This window comes from Prunus mume, linkage group LG8 (genome assembly GCF_029339155.1).
Source record: "Prunus mume cultivar Tortuosa linkage group LG8, ASM2933915v1, whole genome shotgun sequence".
Taxonomy (NCBI): domain Eukaryota; kingdom Viridiplantae; phylum Streptophyta; class Magnoliopsida; order Rosales; family Rosaceae; genus Prunus; species Prunus mume.
In genome coordinates this window covers 17,055,024-17,072,309 of record NC_142705.1, presented here as the reverse complement: position 1 = coordinate 17,072,309, position 17,286 = coordinate 17,055,024, and the positions used below count along the sequence as shown (strand labels likewise).

At 35.1% G+C, this 17,286-nt stretch overlaps 1 protein-coding gene across 2 annotated transcripts; it reads right to left on the bottom strand.

Annotated features, from left to right (window-relative positions):
• Positions 1 to 2,304: 2,304 nt before the first annotated feature.
• Positions 2,305 to 7,721, bottom strand: LOC103341385 (nudix hydrolase 16, mitochondrial-like). Of its 2 annotated transcripts, XR_001678433.2 has the most exons (6): positions 7,230 to 7,721; positions 6,033 to 6,147; positions 4,274 to 4,357; positions 3,233 to 3,496; positions 3,000 to 3,141; positions 2,305 to 2,811 (listed from the first exon to the last, which is right to left on the bottom strand). XR_001678433.2 is itself a non-coding variant. In XM_008244896.2 (5 exons), exons 1-5 carry the CDS (start codon positions 7,298 to 7,300, stop codon positions 3,082 to 3,084), a joined length of 594 nt encoding a protein of 197 aa, XP_008243118.2. In that variant the 5' UTR covers positions 7,301 to 7,720; the 3' UTR covers positions 2,305 to 3,081. The 2 variants fall into 2 exon arrangements, 1 of the variants encoding a protein (XP_008243118.2); XM_008244896.2 differs by having other exon boundaries at positions 2,305 to 3,141; positions 7,230 to 7,720.
• Positions 7,722 to 17,286: the final 9,565 nt, after the last annotated feature.

The window sequence follows — 17,286 nt, the reverse complement described above, 5'->3', positions numbered from 1 at the left end:
GTTCATATATATTAACTAACGAATTTTTTTTCCATAAAAATAAAGTATAGTAAAATAAAATAAAAAATGGCATATTAATAAAATATTGTATATTGGGTTTACCACATCACGCATTGGTATTTACAAACGCTTAATTGCATCATCCAAGTTGAGTATATCATTGTGGCATTTATATATTTAGTAAAGAATAAGTTATATATTATGGGCACTATAATTGCGCCACTAAGATATAATAAGATAGGTTTTAAAATCACCACTCTTTTTATTACAATAATATATGTTACAACGTGATGGGGAATGGAACTACACCACCATAAAATACTAGAATGGGGGATAAAACAGCGCCGTTCCAAATTACAGTACGAAAAAATAAATTAAACAAACATGAATGAAACAACATAAAAATTGTGTGAATACAAAAAAGAAAGTTTACATGTTCTCGTAGTAGTAAAGTGAGAGTAGACATATGACAGAGAGGAGACAGAGAAATAACCACATAGTGTTTAGCTGGAAAAATTTAGAGGTAAAGAAAAGAGACTATTGTGCTAATAACGTGTTGTAAAATAGGCAGAGTATGAAAATACCAATGAATATTAGGATGGAATTGTATTTGCTCTTTTGGTTTTACATTGATAGAATTTTCTCTTTCATATAAAGCTTTCTAACTCTCAAATCTCTCTCTCTCTTTTTTCTTCGAATTGGTGTGTCTCAAAGCCTGAAAATTGCCACTATTTATAGACAAATGATATATGCTTTACAAGCAAAGCATTTACTCTACAACATTAACTCATAATTGCTTCTTACTATTTGTAAATAATGACTAAGCCTAAGTCTTCAACTTTCGGTAAAACATGGAATTTCATTCAATGTTGCTCCTCATTTTCAACATGTGGGCCATCTATCATTTACAACAGAATCTAATTAGTTAATTTATTTTATGGACAAAATAAAAAAACTTAAAACTTAAACAGAAAAAATAAAAGGCTTATTATCACAAAAAGTCTCTAAGGTTTACGAAACTATCGTATTGCATCCTTAATGTTTTTTTGTGTCACTTATGGCCCTCAAGGTAAGTATGTGCAATCACAAATGGTCCTCGCCGTTAGGTTCACAAAACTCATTAGTTTTGACGTGACATACATATATATCACAAAATATCCCTGAGGTTTACACACTTGTCACAAATAGTCCCTACGAATTTTTTTTTAATTTTTTAATTTAAAATTCATAAAATTTTGGTTTTCTTTTTAAAATTATTTATAAATGAAAAAACCATTTATAGAAGGATTTTAATCTTGAGGACCATTTATGAACCCTAAACCTTCAGTTTTTTTTAATTTTTTAATTTTATGAATTTTAAATAATTTTTTAAAAACTTCATTAGTTTGTTGATGTGGCATATATATGGAGCCCATATCTACAATAATATAGTGTCACATATATTTAAAATTTAATACATATTTTAAAATAATTATAATTCATAAAATTTTAAAAAGAAAACAAACATTTTATGAATTTTAAATTTAAAAATTTTAAAAATTTCGTAAGGACCATTTGTGATAGGTGTGTGAACCTCAATGATGTTTTATGATATATATATATATATATATATGCCACGTTAGCAAACTAGTGGAGTTTTTTACTGAACCTAACGGCAGGAATTATTTGTGATCATGCATACTAACCTCGAGGACCACGAATGACCAAAAAAAAAAACATTAAGGATGCAATCTAATAGTTTCGTAAACTTTAGGAACGTTTTGTGATAATAAGCCAAAAGATAAAAATTTGCAGTCCCGTTCTTGAAACCATTGCCGTCGTCATACTCACACCGACATACAACAGCCAAAGCTTTGCGTCTTTTGCTTGGGATTATTTTCAGGCTAAAGCACAGCAACCAAAGTTCTTCGTACAGCAGCCAAAGCTCTTCGCTGGGACTATTTACGTCTTCTCCTTCTCCTCCTGGAAATTTATTATTTCTTTCTGAAAAAATCAACTTAGGCTCAAGAAACGACTCATTAATTCTTTCTGGAAATTTATTCTATGTTTTTGCAGTCAGATCGTACTATTTCTTCTCTGTTTTTGCCATTGGATTGCACCATGTTCTCCCTTATCCTTGAAGGAGAAAGAGAAGATGCAAATAATCCCAAAGAAGAGCTTTGGCTGCTGTAGTTTTGGGTGTTGTACATGGGTATGATGACGGCTAGGGTTTCAAGAACGTGGCTGCAGATTTTAATTTTTTTTACGGTTTAAATTTTAAGTTTTTTTTTTTTTTTCAATTTTGCCCGTAAAATAAATTAACTAATTAGAATCCAAGTTGGAATAAGTTCATTAATTATTGATAAGGTCGCATATGCCACATCATTCAGAATCCAAGTTTGGTGCACAAATTTAGTGTCCCTAGTATTATTAAAAATAAACAAATCAAAAATTGGCCAACGCATGGGGTACATGAAAACCTTACCCCTTAAAAAAACAAATAAAAAATACTTCAACCAAAAACCAGACAACTGAAAACTCAACGAAGGCACTCCGAAGTTGGCCAACGCATCAACCACTCTATTACCCCCACGATAGATATAAGAGAACACAGAATCTAATATGCCACAAGCAATGCAGAATAAATCTCTAACCAAATATCGTGCCACTCCCGGATCTAAGCAACCCAAACTGCCTCAATCACGGCTAGGACCTCAACAGCCACAGAGCTTGGCAAATTACAGCAAAAGCACCCAAAACAAAACCAGCATAGTCTTGATGAGTTTACCAAAACCCACCCCCAAAGTGCTCCCAAGAACCGTCCATATTGACCTGGATCCAACACAGCATGGGAGGATGCCATGTCACTTTGGGATAAATTCAGGAGATGATGCCAAAAGGGGGGAGATACCCCACAAAGAAAAAATAGGCCACAAAGAAGGTGGGCGGGAAGGAAACAGAGAGGTAGATTCCCTAAAACAAGATTAAGTAGAAACCGAGTCAAATGCGAAAATTCTTACTATCACACCAAACTGCTAGCTGGTTTCCAATCTCTTTTTTCGCATATTAGTAGGACATGTACATTTGCTAGTCGAGCTTGTATTAGCTCCTCCGACTTGTTTCTCTAAGGTGGCCGTCAAAGCTTTGGGGTATGCCTGAACCCTGAAAACGGAAAGGAAACGGCACTGAAATCAGTTTCAGTCAGGTGACTTCATAGTTAATCCTGGTGTGCAGATGTGTCAGGCGAAATTACATGGTTCTCTTTCTTTGGGTTGCTCAGCATCTGATCTGCATACCACCTTGAGAAGGCCTCAAGAGCCTCTTTCATCCATTGATGCCTGCAAAGTCCTAAAGCCTCAGGAATAGTAAGCCAACTTCTTTGACGAGTATTCTGTTCTGGCCAAAACTGGAGCTCTTCCTTCACAAGCAAAGGGAACATGGCAGCTTTGCACAAACCTTCAGGACTCAACTCGTCTTGCAGAGTCTTGCTTTTAAAAAAGTAGTGCCCCAAAAAATCCTGAAACAGACAAATAATCAAAGATTGAAAGATAAGGAACTGTTGTCAGAAAGAAGTCCCTTTCTGACCATAAGGCATAAAGTCATCTTTGCAAGCAATAATTATATTCAGTCCAGAAGCAGTTTTGGGAGTGGGAAGGGAAAGGGCAATCAAAATCAGAGAACAAATTTTCATATATCTTCCAAAGACACCCAAGAAAAAATGTTTAGCCCAATATCTATCTCACAATACTTTGTTGGCCATTACTTACTAGGAATGGTGGCAGGAAGAAAGGAATCCAGTATTACACTTTCAAAAGTCAGAAAAGCAGGGAAATAATACTGAAGAGTAAATAACACTTTCAAAACTCATGCTATGCTAGTCTATCTTCAAAAAATCTACATGCGCATAGATAAACCTATTTATTAATTTAGAAACAGTACATGCTAAACTTGGACAATAAAATGGCATCAATCACATCGAGCTCATAATTCTATCCATGATCATTTCTTCATTGACTGCGTGGTCATATTTCCATGAATACAATAGCTCATTACATTGTTTATCATCTATTTCATCCATTATAGACATCGTAATGATCATATAAAGTCTTTGCTCAATCAAGAAAGTGAATGCAAAACTGACAAACACATAACTGAAACATTCATGGTGTTCGATGACTTTACTGGCAGTACTAACATTAACTCATACTCACAGACAGGACAACACTATCCAATAACAAATATCCACACGGAAGAACTTAACCATGCACATATGAAAGAAAGAGGCAGTTCTTACCATTATATCCCCTCGTACACCAGCTTCTTCTACAGCTTCACGTATTGCTGCTTCCTCAACGGTTTCATCATTTTCCCATCCACCCTATGATTTAAAATATATGTCATAATTGCAGGTATGACATATATAAATGATAGCTGATTCAAGTATTACCACTCATGCATCAAAATTGAACTCAATAGCAACCCTAGATTTCAGGCTTTGAATATATCACTGATGTCAGTGACATAATTTAAAAGGACAAAACCTGTGCACAGCAGCAGAAAAATAAATTTTAGCCTATATTAAACAGAAGAAAACTGAAGTTACATGATAAATTGTTATGTAGGTGAGAAACAGAGATGCCTTTTAGATCAGAGTTGGATGGAGCTTTTCCATTATCAACAAATGGTAGGGAGAAGAGAAGGCCTTATCACGTGAAGTCACTCAAAAAGTAAATGCAGGCTAGCATTGAATTGGTTTCTTTTGGAATGAATTATGTGTGGATTCACTCTAAACGGAAGGTATAGTTTTAAGATTTGTAAGTAATGGCTTCCTTTAAAGAATTTAAAGTGTGTAGCAGATAAAATTGAGGAGTCATACAAATTCACAAATTATAATACATCTAAGAAATTTCAATCATTAATCGATGGCAGCTAAAAAAATGTTGGAAAGGTATCTTGGGAGAGCAGTTCAAAGTGGTAATACATCTGAGATAGCTAGTTTTCCTTAACATCTTTGATTTGAAGTCTTTTTTCTGGGCAGGAGCCAGAAGGGACTGGAAAATGGAAATTCCAACGAAACAAATCACAGGTTTCACAGCTTTTTTTTTTCCTAGGTGACTCATTTCACATGGAAAGCTCTAATGAAAAATACTCATCCTAGATTTCCATGCTTGAGAAAATATAGAAAATTTCTATAGTCATTTATATCCTTATCCACAGCAATTAAGACTCGTGTTTTTACAATTTTGGTGCTAGTTGGGTATGAAAATGAGTAAGCAGAAATTCGCATTTTCCCTGCCCCATACAAGAAAAAGTTCTTACACATTTCCAGTCATCTATAATAGAGAGAGAGCGAGAGAGAGAGAGAGAGAGAGAGAGAGAGAGAGAGATCAAATCTAAATGTTTTTTTTGAAGTTTCTTGTAGAAAGAGAAATGAAAGAAGGATCCTAGTGTTTCTTTCACTAAGGTTGTTAGCATTTTTAAGTGCTTCTAGGTACTGGCATTGTTACCTTTTGGGGCGGTCTTCATTTTCTACATCAGATGTAGTGGGGTTCCTTCATTTTTAAGTAAGATAAAACATTACTGCTGAAGGAGACATGTTGTGAGTTAAATTCCATCTTCTGTGCATTCACAACAGCTGAATGGAAACTCCAAAATAAAAACAGAAATATGGCAGTCATACAGTCAAGAGTGGTCAAATATTATTGTTTTAAATTAAACAGCCATACAGTTAAGAGTGGTCATATATTATTGTTTTATATGCCTTTTACACATTCGATAGCCTTGAATATCGTATTAAGCTAGTAAATTTGTTCATAGATATTTGTGGCCAATATGGTTCCAGATCTATTTAATATGTGTGACACGCACACATAAATATAGATGAGAAACACATAAATATACGTATAGATGAGAAACACATAAATATAAGTACAGATGAGAAACACATAAATATAGATGAGAAACAAAGGACACCTCTTTAGCATGAAGTTATTAATATGTTTACACAAATTGTATATGTAAAAGAATTAACAATGAAAGGAAATAAATTCTACCTTTGGAAAGACTAGCCCAGGTCCACTAGTTGAGTTGATCATTAGAACTTTGACAACCTTCTCATGTGTCCCATCACTATTTTCAACAAGATTTGTATACTTGAAGGGAATACACCTGTAAACAACTGAAATTAGATGAAGAGACATAAATAAACATATGCTCTCGATATAATTTGTGATATATGCTTGGCAGGGTAAGTTCTAAAAGAAATACATAAATGTATATGACAAGATACAAAAGTTTGTCAACTCTTAAAGTAGCATAATCTGATATAGAATAGTTCTGAAAAAAGCTGATGCACAAAATAACTAGTTGTTAGCAACAAATTATGTACAGTACAGACACTGGCAAGGTCAACTGCAGTAACAATTACATACAGTACAGAAAGCATACATTTACCAACTCAGAACTCACCAAGTCCCAGCATTTGAGGGTCTGTAAGCATCAACCGTCTACAGAATGACAGATGATTGTGGCATGATCCAGTGTTGTTTAAAGATAATTGTGACATTTGAGAGTCTCTCTTTTCCTTTAGTTAGACAAATAACAAAAAAAATAAAAATCTCTCAACGGGCGCTAAGGTTCTCATAAATTAACGATCCAGTCTCGTCTAAAGACTAATTCAAAATTTTGCGAAAAACCCACAAGCCAACCATAAGTGGTTTAATAGAACTGCAATCCCTGGTTCTAAATTAGGAAAAATACCACTTTTCTTTTTAGTTTTATAAGTAAAAAATTTGATAACACGTTAAGGAATAAGCAGAGTTCCAGGAGCAGCAGTGATGCTTCTTATTAACAACAACCCAGTCTCACACTCACTCTCACTGTTATGAAATTTGGTTTTTATGGGTAAGAAATTTGGCAACGGGTGGAGGAATGAGCAGAGTTAGAAAGACCAGAATGCCTAATCTATAAAGGCTAGAATGCATATATCTATATATATATATATATATATATATATATATATATATATATCGAACACCCTAACAAAAGCAACACCTTGGAACTTAGCAGCTGCGAATTGAAACATAAAATACACACAAACTCAGAACAACGAGACAGGAAGAGGCAGTGGTTACAATGCCATTGTCATCACAATCTTGGGTTTTCCAAACCCAACCAAGAAGACAGGCATAAAATTACATTACCATGTTCACAAAAATTACCAGCATCAGTGAATCTAACGAGAAACATACCCCGAAACGAGGCGGTGACCGCCCTCGTACCGCTGCTGATGGCGGCCAGTGCGAGCCACCAAGGCTGACATTTGGCGCCCTCAAAAAGCCCAATTCGCTTCTGCTTGGGTTCTGGTGGTTGCGTGTGGCTATGGGGTTCGAGGTGCTTGGTGCTATAACCATAAGCTTCCAATTCCAAGCTGCAATTGAACCATTGTTGTTTTGTGTGTTGGGCTGATATTCCTATGCCACCAAATCCAAATATGCAAAAATGCCCAGCGAATGCCTTGCTGTCTTTCTGTCTTTATCTTTTTTTTCTTGAATAAATCTGCTGAGATATGTGAATGATGATGTGCTGTGGTTTCTCTCTACTTCTTCTCTTGTTCTTCAACCGCATCATCATCACTCTGCCATTGCACCGCCGTCAACCGACATAGACCCTCTTTTTCCTATTTATGTCGGTTGTTTTTGGGTCGCTTGGAGCTAGTCGGTTAAAAAGAGGCTCTATTTCTCTCTCGATTTCTCTCGTACAAATAACCGCTTAATTACACCAATGTAACCTAAAATTCGATTAAATCTCACTTTACTCTTTCAAACTAAAATTTGTCGACTTTCATCCTTTTACCTAGATTTGGTTACCTACTTTGCCCCTGTCGTCAACTTCATCTAAAAATCTGTTAACTTTGATGACATGACTAAGGTATTTGTGTAATAGGAGCTTTACTAATATATCCAAAATAGGAGCTGAATTTATAATAAAAAATTCATATAGAATGCACTTTAGAAACACACCCAAAATCCATTTACTATATAACAAATTGGTGTTGAAGTTCCTATAAATTATAGGACTGCAACTGATCAAGCCCAACAGAAAAAAAAAAACAAAAAAACAAAACTCAAAAAGCACCCAAAACAACCCCATCCCATTTTTATAAAAAAACCCAAACATTATTTTTTTTCGGTTACAAAAAGCCCAAACATTTTACCATATCGAGAATCGTAACTTAACTTCAAGCAAGCGGCTTCATTAAACCCTCTGTTCATTTCACCGTCTTCATCAAAGCGTCTTCAGCATCTATGCAGACCGAAACTCCATAACCACCACCAAGCTTGATGTACTTTCAAAAACAAACATCACATACTGATCTCCACCTACAAAACCAACACAAAATTTCAGAGAACAATTTCAACAAGAAAACACTTCAAAGGTAAGACATTTACAAACCAAACCTTAACTGTAATGTTGATTAATAGCTATAAAATTCCAATTTAGGGTAATAACAGTATTTTAGATTCAAATCAAGGATAAAATCTTGAAACTATATTGAATTTTCACTATTGGACTGACTGCATAGGACCATAAAATAGTCGGTTTTCAGCAACTCAAAAAAGAAAGAGATATTTAGTCATATATCCATTCTTACCACTGCTAGTTTATTATCATGTTGATTAATGGTTGTAAAGTTTCAGTATAAGTTAATAACACTGCTTGTTTCCTATGAAATTTTATTTCTAATGCATGTCTATCGCTATAAAGTTACAGTCTAGGGTAATTACAGTATTTTAGATTCGAATCCATGACAAAATCTTGAAACTATAATGGATTTTCACTATTGGACTGATTGCATAGGACTATAAAATAGTCGGCTTTCAACAACTCAAAAAAGCAAGAGATACTTAGTCATATACCCATTTTTACCACTGCTAGTTTACTGTCATGTTGATTAATGACTATAAAGTTCCAGTATATAGTAACAACACTGATTGTTTCCTATGAAATTCTATTTCTGATGCATGTCTACCACTGTGAAGTTCCAGTATAGGGTAATAACATTGCTAGATTCCTATGAAATCTTATTTCTAATGCATGTCTATCACTATAAAGTTACAGTCTAGGGTAATTACAGTATTTTAGATTCGAATCCATGACAAAATCTTGAAACTATAATGGATTTTCACTATTGGACTAATTGCATAGGACTATAAAATAGTCGGCTTTCAACAACTCAAAAAAGAAAGAGATACTTAGTCATATACTCATTCTTACCACTGCTAGTTTACTGTCATGTTGATTAATGACTATAAAGTTCCAGTATATAGTAATAACACTGATTGTTTCCTATGAAATCCTATTTCTGATGCATGTCTACCACTGTGAAGTTCCAGTATAGGGTAATAACACTGCTAGATTCCTATGAAATCCTATTTCTAATGCATGTCTACCCCCTATAAAGTTCCAGTATAAGGTCATAACATTGCTAGTTCCCTATGAATCCTATTTCTAATGCATTTCTACCACTGTAAAGTTCCAGTATAGGGTATTAACACTACTACTTTATTGTCGTGTCGATTCATGGCTGTCATGTTGCTATTTCTAATGCAGGTATACCAAAGAAATGATGAAGAAAAAACAAACCAGACCAATCTCCAAACCAAAAGACAAATAGTCATCATCCAAAACAAAAACAAACAAGAAGCCAAACAAATGGGATGGCTCAAACTATGTGCAGATCAAGAGCAATGTGCTCACTTTTGCAATAACAATTGACAACATCAGAGACAGAGAGACAGACTTGAACAACAGAACAATGTCTTGACACTGCTATCGAAGACACCTTTTTGGACACTAATAGAAGCATATATCCAGAAAAGGTTAACAAAGGTAGAATGCATGAAGTCTAATTATGACATTGTGAGACTCATACAAGACTATGACACAAAGACGAGGAAGTTCAAGTTTAATGATGGTGACAGTGAGATGAAAAGCCAAGATGTGGCTGAAATTTTTGGCTTGCCAAACAGAGGCAAGAAGCTACCAAGCACTACAACCTCGACAAGGCTGGATTTGCATTTTGTAAAGAAATACTTTATAGGTTCTAAGAAGATAACGAAGACTTCAATTGATAAGTGCTTGAACTTAGCACTTGAAGATGAAACAAAAGAGGGTCCTATGGATAACAAGATTGATAATCCTACAACTCTTCATGACCAATCTCTTCTGCAACTCTGATTGTACACTTGCTTGGACATATACAACCACAATAGACACCTTAGAAGAGATAGGGAAATATAATTGGGCTTAAGGAGTTTTGGACTACATGTATTTTGGATTAGAACAAGCAAAGAAGAACAAGAAGGACAAAAAAAAAAAAAAAGCAGCCAAGCGTGAGTGGATGCCTAATCCTAATACCGGTAAGAACACAAATCTCCAAACTGCAAATTTGTAGCATTATTCTAATGATATGAATAGACATGTGATATTGCAATAAAATAAAATAAAATAAAATTGTGCAGTATTGGTTGTGTTAAAGATCTAACCTGCTCACTCTAATTCCTGGAAGAGAACAAATGACACCAGGGGCTGTCAAATGGAGTCTTCAACAGCTGAGTGCGAAGCTTCATCATCTAAAGAACAACCACATAAAGGTACTCTTCCTTTCAAATAATATGCAGCTGATATGACAACATTGTTAACAATATGTCATAGATGTACATTCTTAATACCATGTCATAGAAGTAAATTATTAATATCATGTCATAGAAGTAAACTATTAATACCATTTCATAGAAGTACACTATTAATACCATGTCATAAAAGTACACACTTAATACCATGTCATAGAAGTACACTCTTAATACTAACTCTAATTAACAAACAGATAAAAAAACACTAAAGTTCAAGAGGAGGAGGATGCTGCTGAAGAAGTGAATGAAGAGCATGATGATGCTGCTGAAGAAGAAAATGAAGAAGAGGATGATGCCTTCATTATCACACTTAAAAATTGGGTAAGATAACCTATGATGATCTAATATTTATAGTTGAAAACTGAATTGAGGGTGTACAAAAACACACACACACACACACACACATATATATACATGTATATAAATTTGCTAATCTTATGTTTTCTAATATTTCCTTTCTAATATTGTGGAAAACATAACACTGTTATTATCCAAAAAAAGAGGCTCAACGTCACTGATAAAGGAGAGAGTGAATACCTTTCTACGTAGCAAAAGGAGCAAGAGCACCAAGAGAACCAAGAACATAAAGTCCAACAACACCACCAGCTACAAGATGACCTCCAAACTGAAATCCCATAATACAAGAATTCAACGTTGTTTGAATAAATTGTTAGATCAATCCCGAAATACAAGGAGGATGAAATAGAGCTTACAAAAGAGTATATAATGGGGATCAATAATGTTGTTGAATATTGGACAAAGAAAGGAGAGCATCAAAAGATCCATGATGCAATAGCATCCTACATAAAAAAGAATAAACTGATTCATATGCTATATAATGAAAAAGAAGAATTAAGGAAGAAGCAGCAGCAATTGCAGAAGCTGGTTAAGGAAGAAGCATATCACAATAATTTCATACAACTTGATGTTTATAAGGAAAAATCCTACAAGACAAAGCTGCATTTAGAAAATGATCAACTTCTTGCAGAGAAGATTTCCTACTTGGAGATTATAAATGAAAACGAAGTTGTCATTGCCTTGCTGAGAGATAAAAAATTAGCACAGAAATTGCAGAGTGAAGAGGATAAAGGAGAAAAGCAAGAATGTGAAGCAAAAGAGATAAAATCAAGAAACTTGCATCCGATGGCCAAAAAAATCAAAGATACAACATCTCAAAAGATCGGAAACCAAACTAGATTCCTCATTCCCTAAAACAAAGACGAGAGCACAAAAGAGAAATGCACCCAAAAAAAAAAATCAAGAACTAGCCAAATCAAAGAAGAGGGCCAAAGGTTCATTCCTGCAATGGAATACATATAAGGTCTACAACATGCTGGATGAACTTTCAAAAGAAAAGCTGAAAAATTACTGAAAAGATTCAGTTGATGGGTAAGGCAATGTGTTTCATTCATTTTCAATGGAAGACACTATTATGGAACAGTTCTTTCACTTTTACTGACATTTTTTCTAACTACAAATACTATTGTAGCACTGCTTTTTGACAAAAGGAAAGCATTTTGTTCAAAGATGACATACAAGGCTTATTAAGGCCCCGTTTGAGTTTGCTTTTTTTTTTCTTTGCCAAAAACCTGTTTCACTTTAAAGTTAAGTAGTTTAAGGTATTTGATAAAAATAAAATATCCCGATTATTTTAAAAGCAATGGCCTTTTGACAGTATCTTTTAAAAACAGGCGCGAGGTTGCTTTTCAAAGCTGCTTTCAAAAGAAGCAGAGATAAACTTTTATTGAATTTTTTTAATTCCCAAAATACCATCATTCATTTTAAAAAATGACACCACCTCCACTTCCACATCTCACTCCACCACTTGCACCCCACATTCACTATCTCCACAACCACCGCCACCATCACCACATCCTCCTCCCCCTCATCCTCCTCCACCACCATCATAACCATCACCACAACTACCACCTCCTCCAAAACCTCCACATCCACCACCACCTCCACAACCAACACCACCACTATCACCACCACCTCCACAACCGCCATCCCCAGCACCACCACTACCACAACAACCAACTCCACCTTCATCACCACCACCACCTCCACTCCATCACCACCATTACCACCACATGATTAGTTTATAATACTTTTAACATCATGTCTATTTTAGTCATTATTTGCAGTTACAATAGTTTTATATTAAAATTTACCAAATAGTTTTGACACTGCTTTTTGTGCTAACATCACTTTAAAAATATTGTTTACCAAATATGGAGCTACTTTACTTTATAACTAATTATTTTCAAAGCACAGCATAAGTAACTATTTTTAAAAGTGACAGCAATCCCAAACTGGGACTAAGAGATACTGAAATTTTTGGACAAATCATAGATGCAGATGAGGAGATACTTCATCATGATGAAAAGAAGGATCGTAAAAGACAACAGAATGCATATATCACGTGCTACAATTACGTAAGATCATAGCTATCTCATTACTTCTAGTAAATATCACAAATTATTTATCTTCCTATACTTTTCACATTCTTTCTAATGCCAAAACTATTTATCTTGCAAAGGTATCTCACAGGTAAAATGCACACAAGAACATTCGATGAATATTTTGTCAAACTCCACAAATGCATAGGGAAAACTTCAAAGGTATTTATACTAATAACGGATGGCGGCCATTATACCCTACTTGTCTTTGACATTAATTCATTGCAATGGACGCACTACAACTCATTGAGGGGGGAAAATTGTGCAAACCATTGAATACTACAACAACAAAAAACAGTAATTTTGGTAAGACAGAATCCTACTGTAAACTGTTAATACAAGGCATCAACAAAACAGTTAAACAAAAATCAATGAAGCTAACAACATACTTGCCTACAATGCAGACAGATGCATCAAATGTCTTCCTCAATAGAGTTGAGGAATGTGCTCCAACAATTTAAAAAATAAAAAAAAACAGCTTCACACTTCTTGAGTTCAAGAGTCTATAATAAAGAATTCACTAAAGAGATTGCAAAACTTCTTCCAAACCTGAAAGTTACACCATGAATTGCTTAAACAATACAATATCTTATGAAACATGATCCCACCAAATTCAACTTTAAAGAGGGCAAGGAATGCGCCCAACAACCCAAAAGTTCGTGTCACAATAACACTTTTCTTCCCCTGATTCAAATTAAACTATGATTCACTAAATATTGCATATATGTGTGTGAATTTGCAGAAAAGATTGTGGTGTATTTTTCATGTACTACATGCAACAGTTGTCACAAGGAAAAAAAATTGAAGAAAGCTTGAGTACAGAGTAAGTGTGTGAAATGAGAAAATAAGTTTTATTGAAGACAATGGAAAGTGAAAAAAGTTGGTATTTCACAAAAGGGAATAAAGGATGAAAGCATGGATTTCACAGATTTTAGAACTGTCAAATAGTAAATGTTCAGCTTCTAACTTCCAAATGTCAAATTGTTAATATGTATTTTCTAAACAAAATGTTTTGCTGCTTCTTAACTTTCAAGTGTCAAATAGTTACAATGTAGTGACATTCAAATGTAAAAAATTGTTACTATGTAGCTTTTAATTTTCAAACTTTTTAATAGTGAGTTTCAAAATGTGCATTAACAGTGACTTTCAAAAAGCCCAGCCCAAGTTGAGAAAAACAAGGTTAGAAACGAAATAAAGCCCAAAAAAATAAAACAAGCCATCACAAAATACAGGGAAAAAAAAAAAGCCCAGTCTAATTTGAGCAAAAAAAACCCAAATAACTAAAACATGCTAATGCAAAAACAAAAAACCAAAAAAACAAAAAAACAAAAATCACAAAATGTCTCATAAAAAATTTAAAAAAAATCCCAGAAAACTCAACAAACCCTGCTAGAAAAGAATTTTTAAAAATAGCCAAAACAGCCCAATTTGACCAAGCCCATCGAAAAAGCAATCTAAAAATCAAGACACGCGACCCAAATAGCGGAAAACCAACTCATCTCTCACTCCCCAATCTCTGTGACACTAAGTCCAAAAGCAGGCTACAAACTCCATAACCACCAATCAGGCGACAAACTTCATAACCACCGATCATGCAACAAACTATATAACGACAAAGCCGACAACTCGAAGTTACAATCTGCCATAGCCACAGGTCTTCAAAATTGACACTAGAAAAATCCTAAAAAAGCAATTCAGCACAAGGACAACCCAGGAAAAAAGGAAGAAAATTTCATCCATAAAGATCGACTGAAGGTACAATCTCAAAAACCCACATTCATTTTCCACTTTCGTCTTAAGATTCAGCTAACTAATGCAAGGGTACCACGTTTCATACAAGTAACCGACGAAAAGATCCAACAATGACAGAATCAAAGACCCAATCTGCAAAAATCACTGACCAACAACCAGAAACAAACACTCAAGCTGCAAAAAGCACAGAAGACCGTCAGAAATCAAACAAATAAGCTTAAGAAATGACTGACAAAACATCAGTATCAAACTCCAAGGTATTACAAAATCTCTAACTTCAAAGTCCAATAGCAATGTTTTGACATGTTTTGAAGAGAAGCATGTTTTGACTGCAATGTATATATTGCACAACTATTAAATACTGTCAAAGAAGTAGACTGTTAATACTATATCATAGAACTTGAACTGTTAATACTAGGTCATATTAATTATGCTAATTAAATTCTCATATAATTAGCCTACTAATGGGCCTAAAAAAAGATAATACCTCCACAAATCAAATGGATATTATCTCCACAAATCAAGAAATCCTCATTGCACTAAATCTCCAAGATATCCTCCATCTCCTTGAGAAAAGATGAATTATTCCTGTTATTATTCTAAAGATGGCGCAAGATAATTCTCCTATTTACATCCCAAGAAACACACCAAACAAGGTAATTCCAAAATCCGAATATTATTGGAAAATTGGGAAGAGCAACCCTAACCTTAGGCTCTCTCTCTCTCTCTCTCTCTCTCTCTCTCTCTCTCTAAGAAAATTCTCATGTTCCTTTTAGAAAAATACCTATCTCCTTAAGATTATATTTTTGACTTAGGCATCGAAGGGCCCTTGGCCAACATCACACTCATGTTTATCCAATTGATCTTTATTATTTTGCACGGAATTTTCAAACAAACATTTAAAATAGAGTGAAGATCTTCCACAAATCCACCTAGGAGGAAATTTGCTACCACATACACTACTGATTAGATTGACGACTTCGCCTTTATTCCTAGAGAGGCTAGTCTAATCCTCCCAGCTAGGGATGGAGCCACCTTAGGACCTATCATGGCCTCGCCGCCTCCCCCCCAAAAAAACAATTGTTCCCATACATACTGGATTATATAGCTGAGGCTAACATTTTGAAGAATAACATACTATATAGCCATTGTAATGGCCCCCTAATGCAAGTATTATTGGGTGGTTGGAAGCAAACCCTATACTTCATAATAATTTCATTGACAATTATATATTACATGTGTTTTTTTTAGTAGAGAAAATCGTATTGCATTCAACCCCAAGAGAATATTACATGGTAAGAATGAGTATGTTAGCGGTGGCCTCGTTAAAACCTTCCCCTGGAAAACCACAAGAGATAAAACCCTGGGGTAGAAAAGAGCACCACCCATGCTAATGACTAAACAGAAGAGTCAACACCCATATTACAAAGTCAAACAAAATGAGACCAATCCTCCCTAACGCCATCTAGGAGCCAGGGAGGTCCATCACCCAACCAATAACAAAGCTCCTTTGCTCAAAGACTATAACTCGCAATACTATGAGCCACAATGTTGGCAGTATGGGGGACAAAATGAACACAAGAGGATAACGCTAGAAGAAGACGCCGAATTTCAATCACAAGCACTCCCTCAGGAGCTAAACATTCTTCCTCCTTTGATAGCAACTGCACTACAGCCAGGGAGTCGGATTCAACTACCAAGGGAAAAAGTGATGCATCTAAGGCAAAAGAGAGACTCACTTTGAGAGCGTAAAGCTCGGTAGCCAACACAGACAGGAGACTAGGTGCCCTCATTACCACCGCCCCTATAAGAACACCGTGTGAGTCCCGAACAATCAGACCTACATCCCAAAAACCATCTCGCAAATCCAAAGCACCATCGACATTGAGCTTAAAATAACCAACCTAAGGAGGACACCAATGTTTGTCCGAAATGGGCAAAGAAATACATTTATGAAGTAGTAACTAAGATTGATGATATTCCGCAATATAGTTCTTTGCACGGAAAAGAAGATGCTCCGCAGACATAGTATCAAAACCAAAAATGACAGCTTTCCAACCATTCCACAATATCCACAACACAGGAAGAAAAAAAAAAAAGGTTGTTGAGCAATTGGGATTAAATCCCATGCTGCCAACACCAAATAACAACGTCATCCGAGTCAAACCAAGAAAAACTGTCTACAGTTCCGAAGACTCCCATATGAGACGAATAGCTAGGCAATCTCGTAGGGCATGAACTGATGGTTCGCAGCCAGTGGAGCAACGAAAACAAGTCGCATCCATGGCGATCTTACGATGAAAAAGGACAGTTTTTGTCAGGATGCCATTCTGAGCGAAACACCAAAGAAAGTGCTGTATTTTCATCGGCACTTTCATTTTCCAAATATGCTTCCATAATTT

What these genes read in the sequence shown, in the direction of transcription:
- LOC103341385 (XM_008244896.2), bottom strand. Translation starts at nt 7,300, where the DNA reads ATGTCAGCCTTGGTGGCTCGCACTGGCCGCCATCAGCAGCGGTACGAG. An exon ending in CTGGGCTAGTCTTTCCAAAG is followed by an intron (nt 4,358 to 6,032) that starts GTAGAATTTATT and finishes TTTAAATCATAG; the next exon opens with GGTGGATGGGAAAATGATGA. An exon ending in ACCCAAAGAAAGAGAACCAT is followed by an intron (nt 3,142 to 3,232) that starts GTAATTTCGCCT and finishes TTCCGTTTTCAG; the next exon opens with GGTTCAGGCATACCCCAAAG.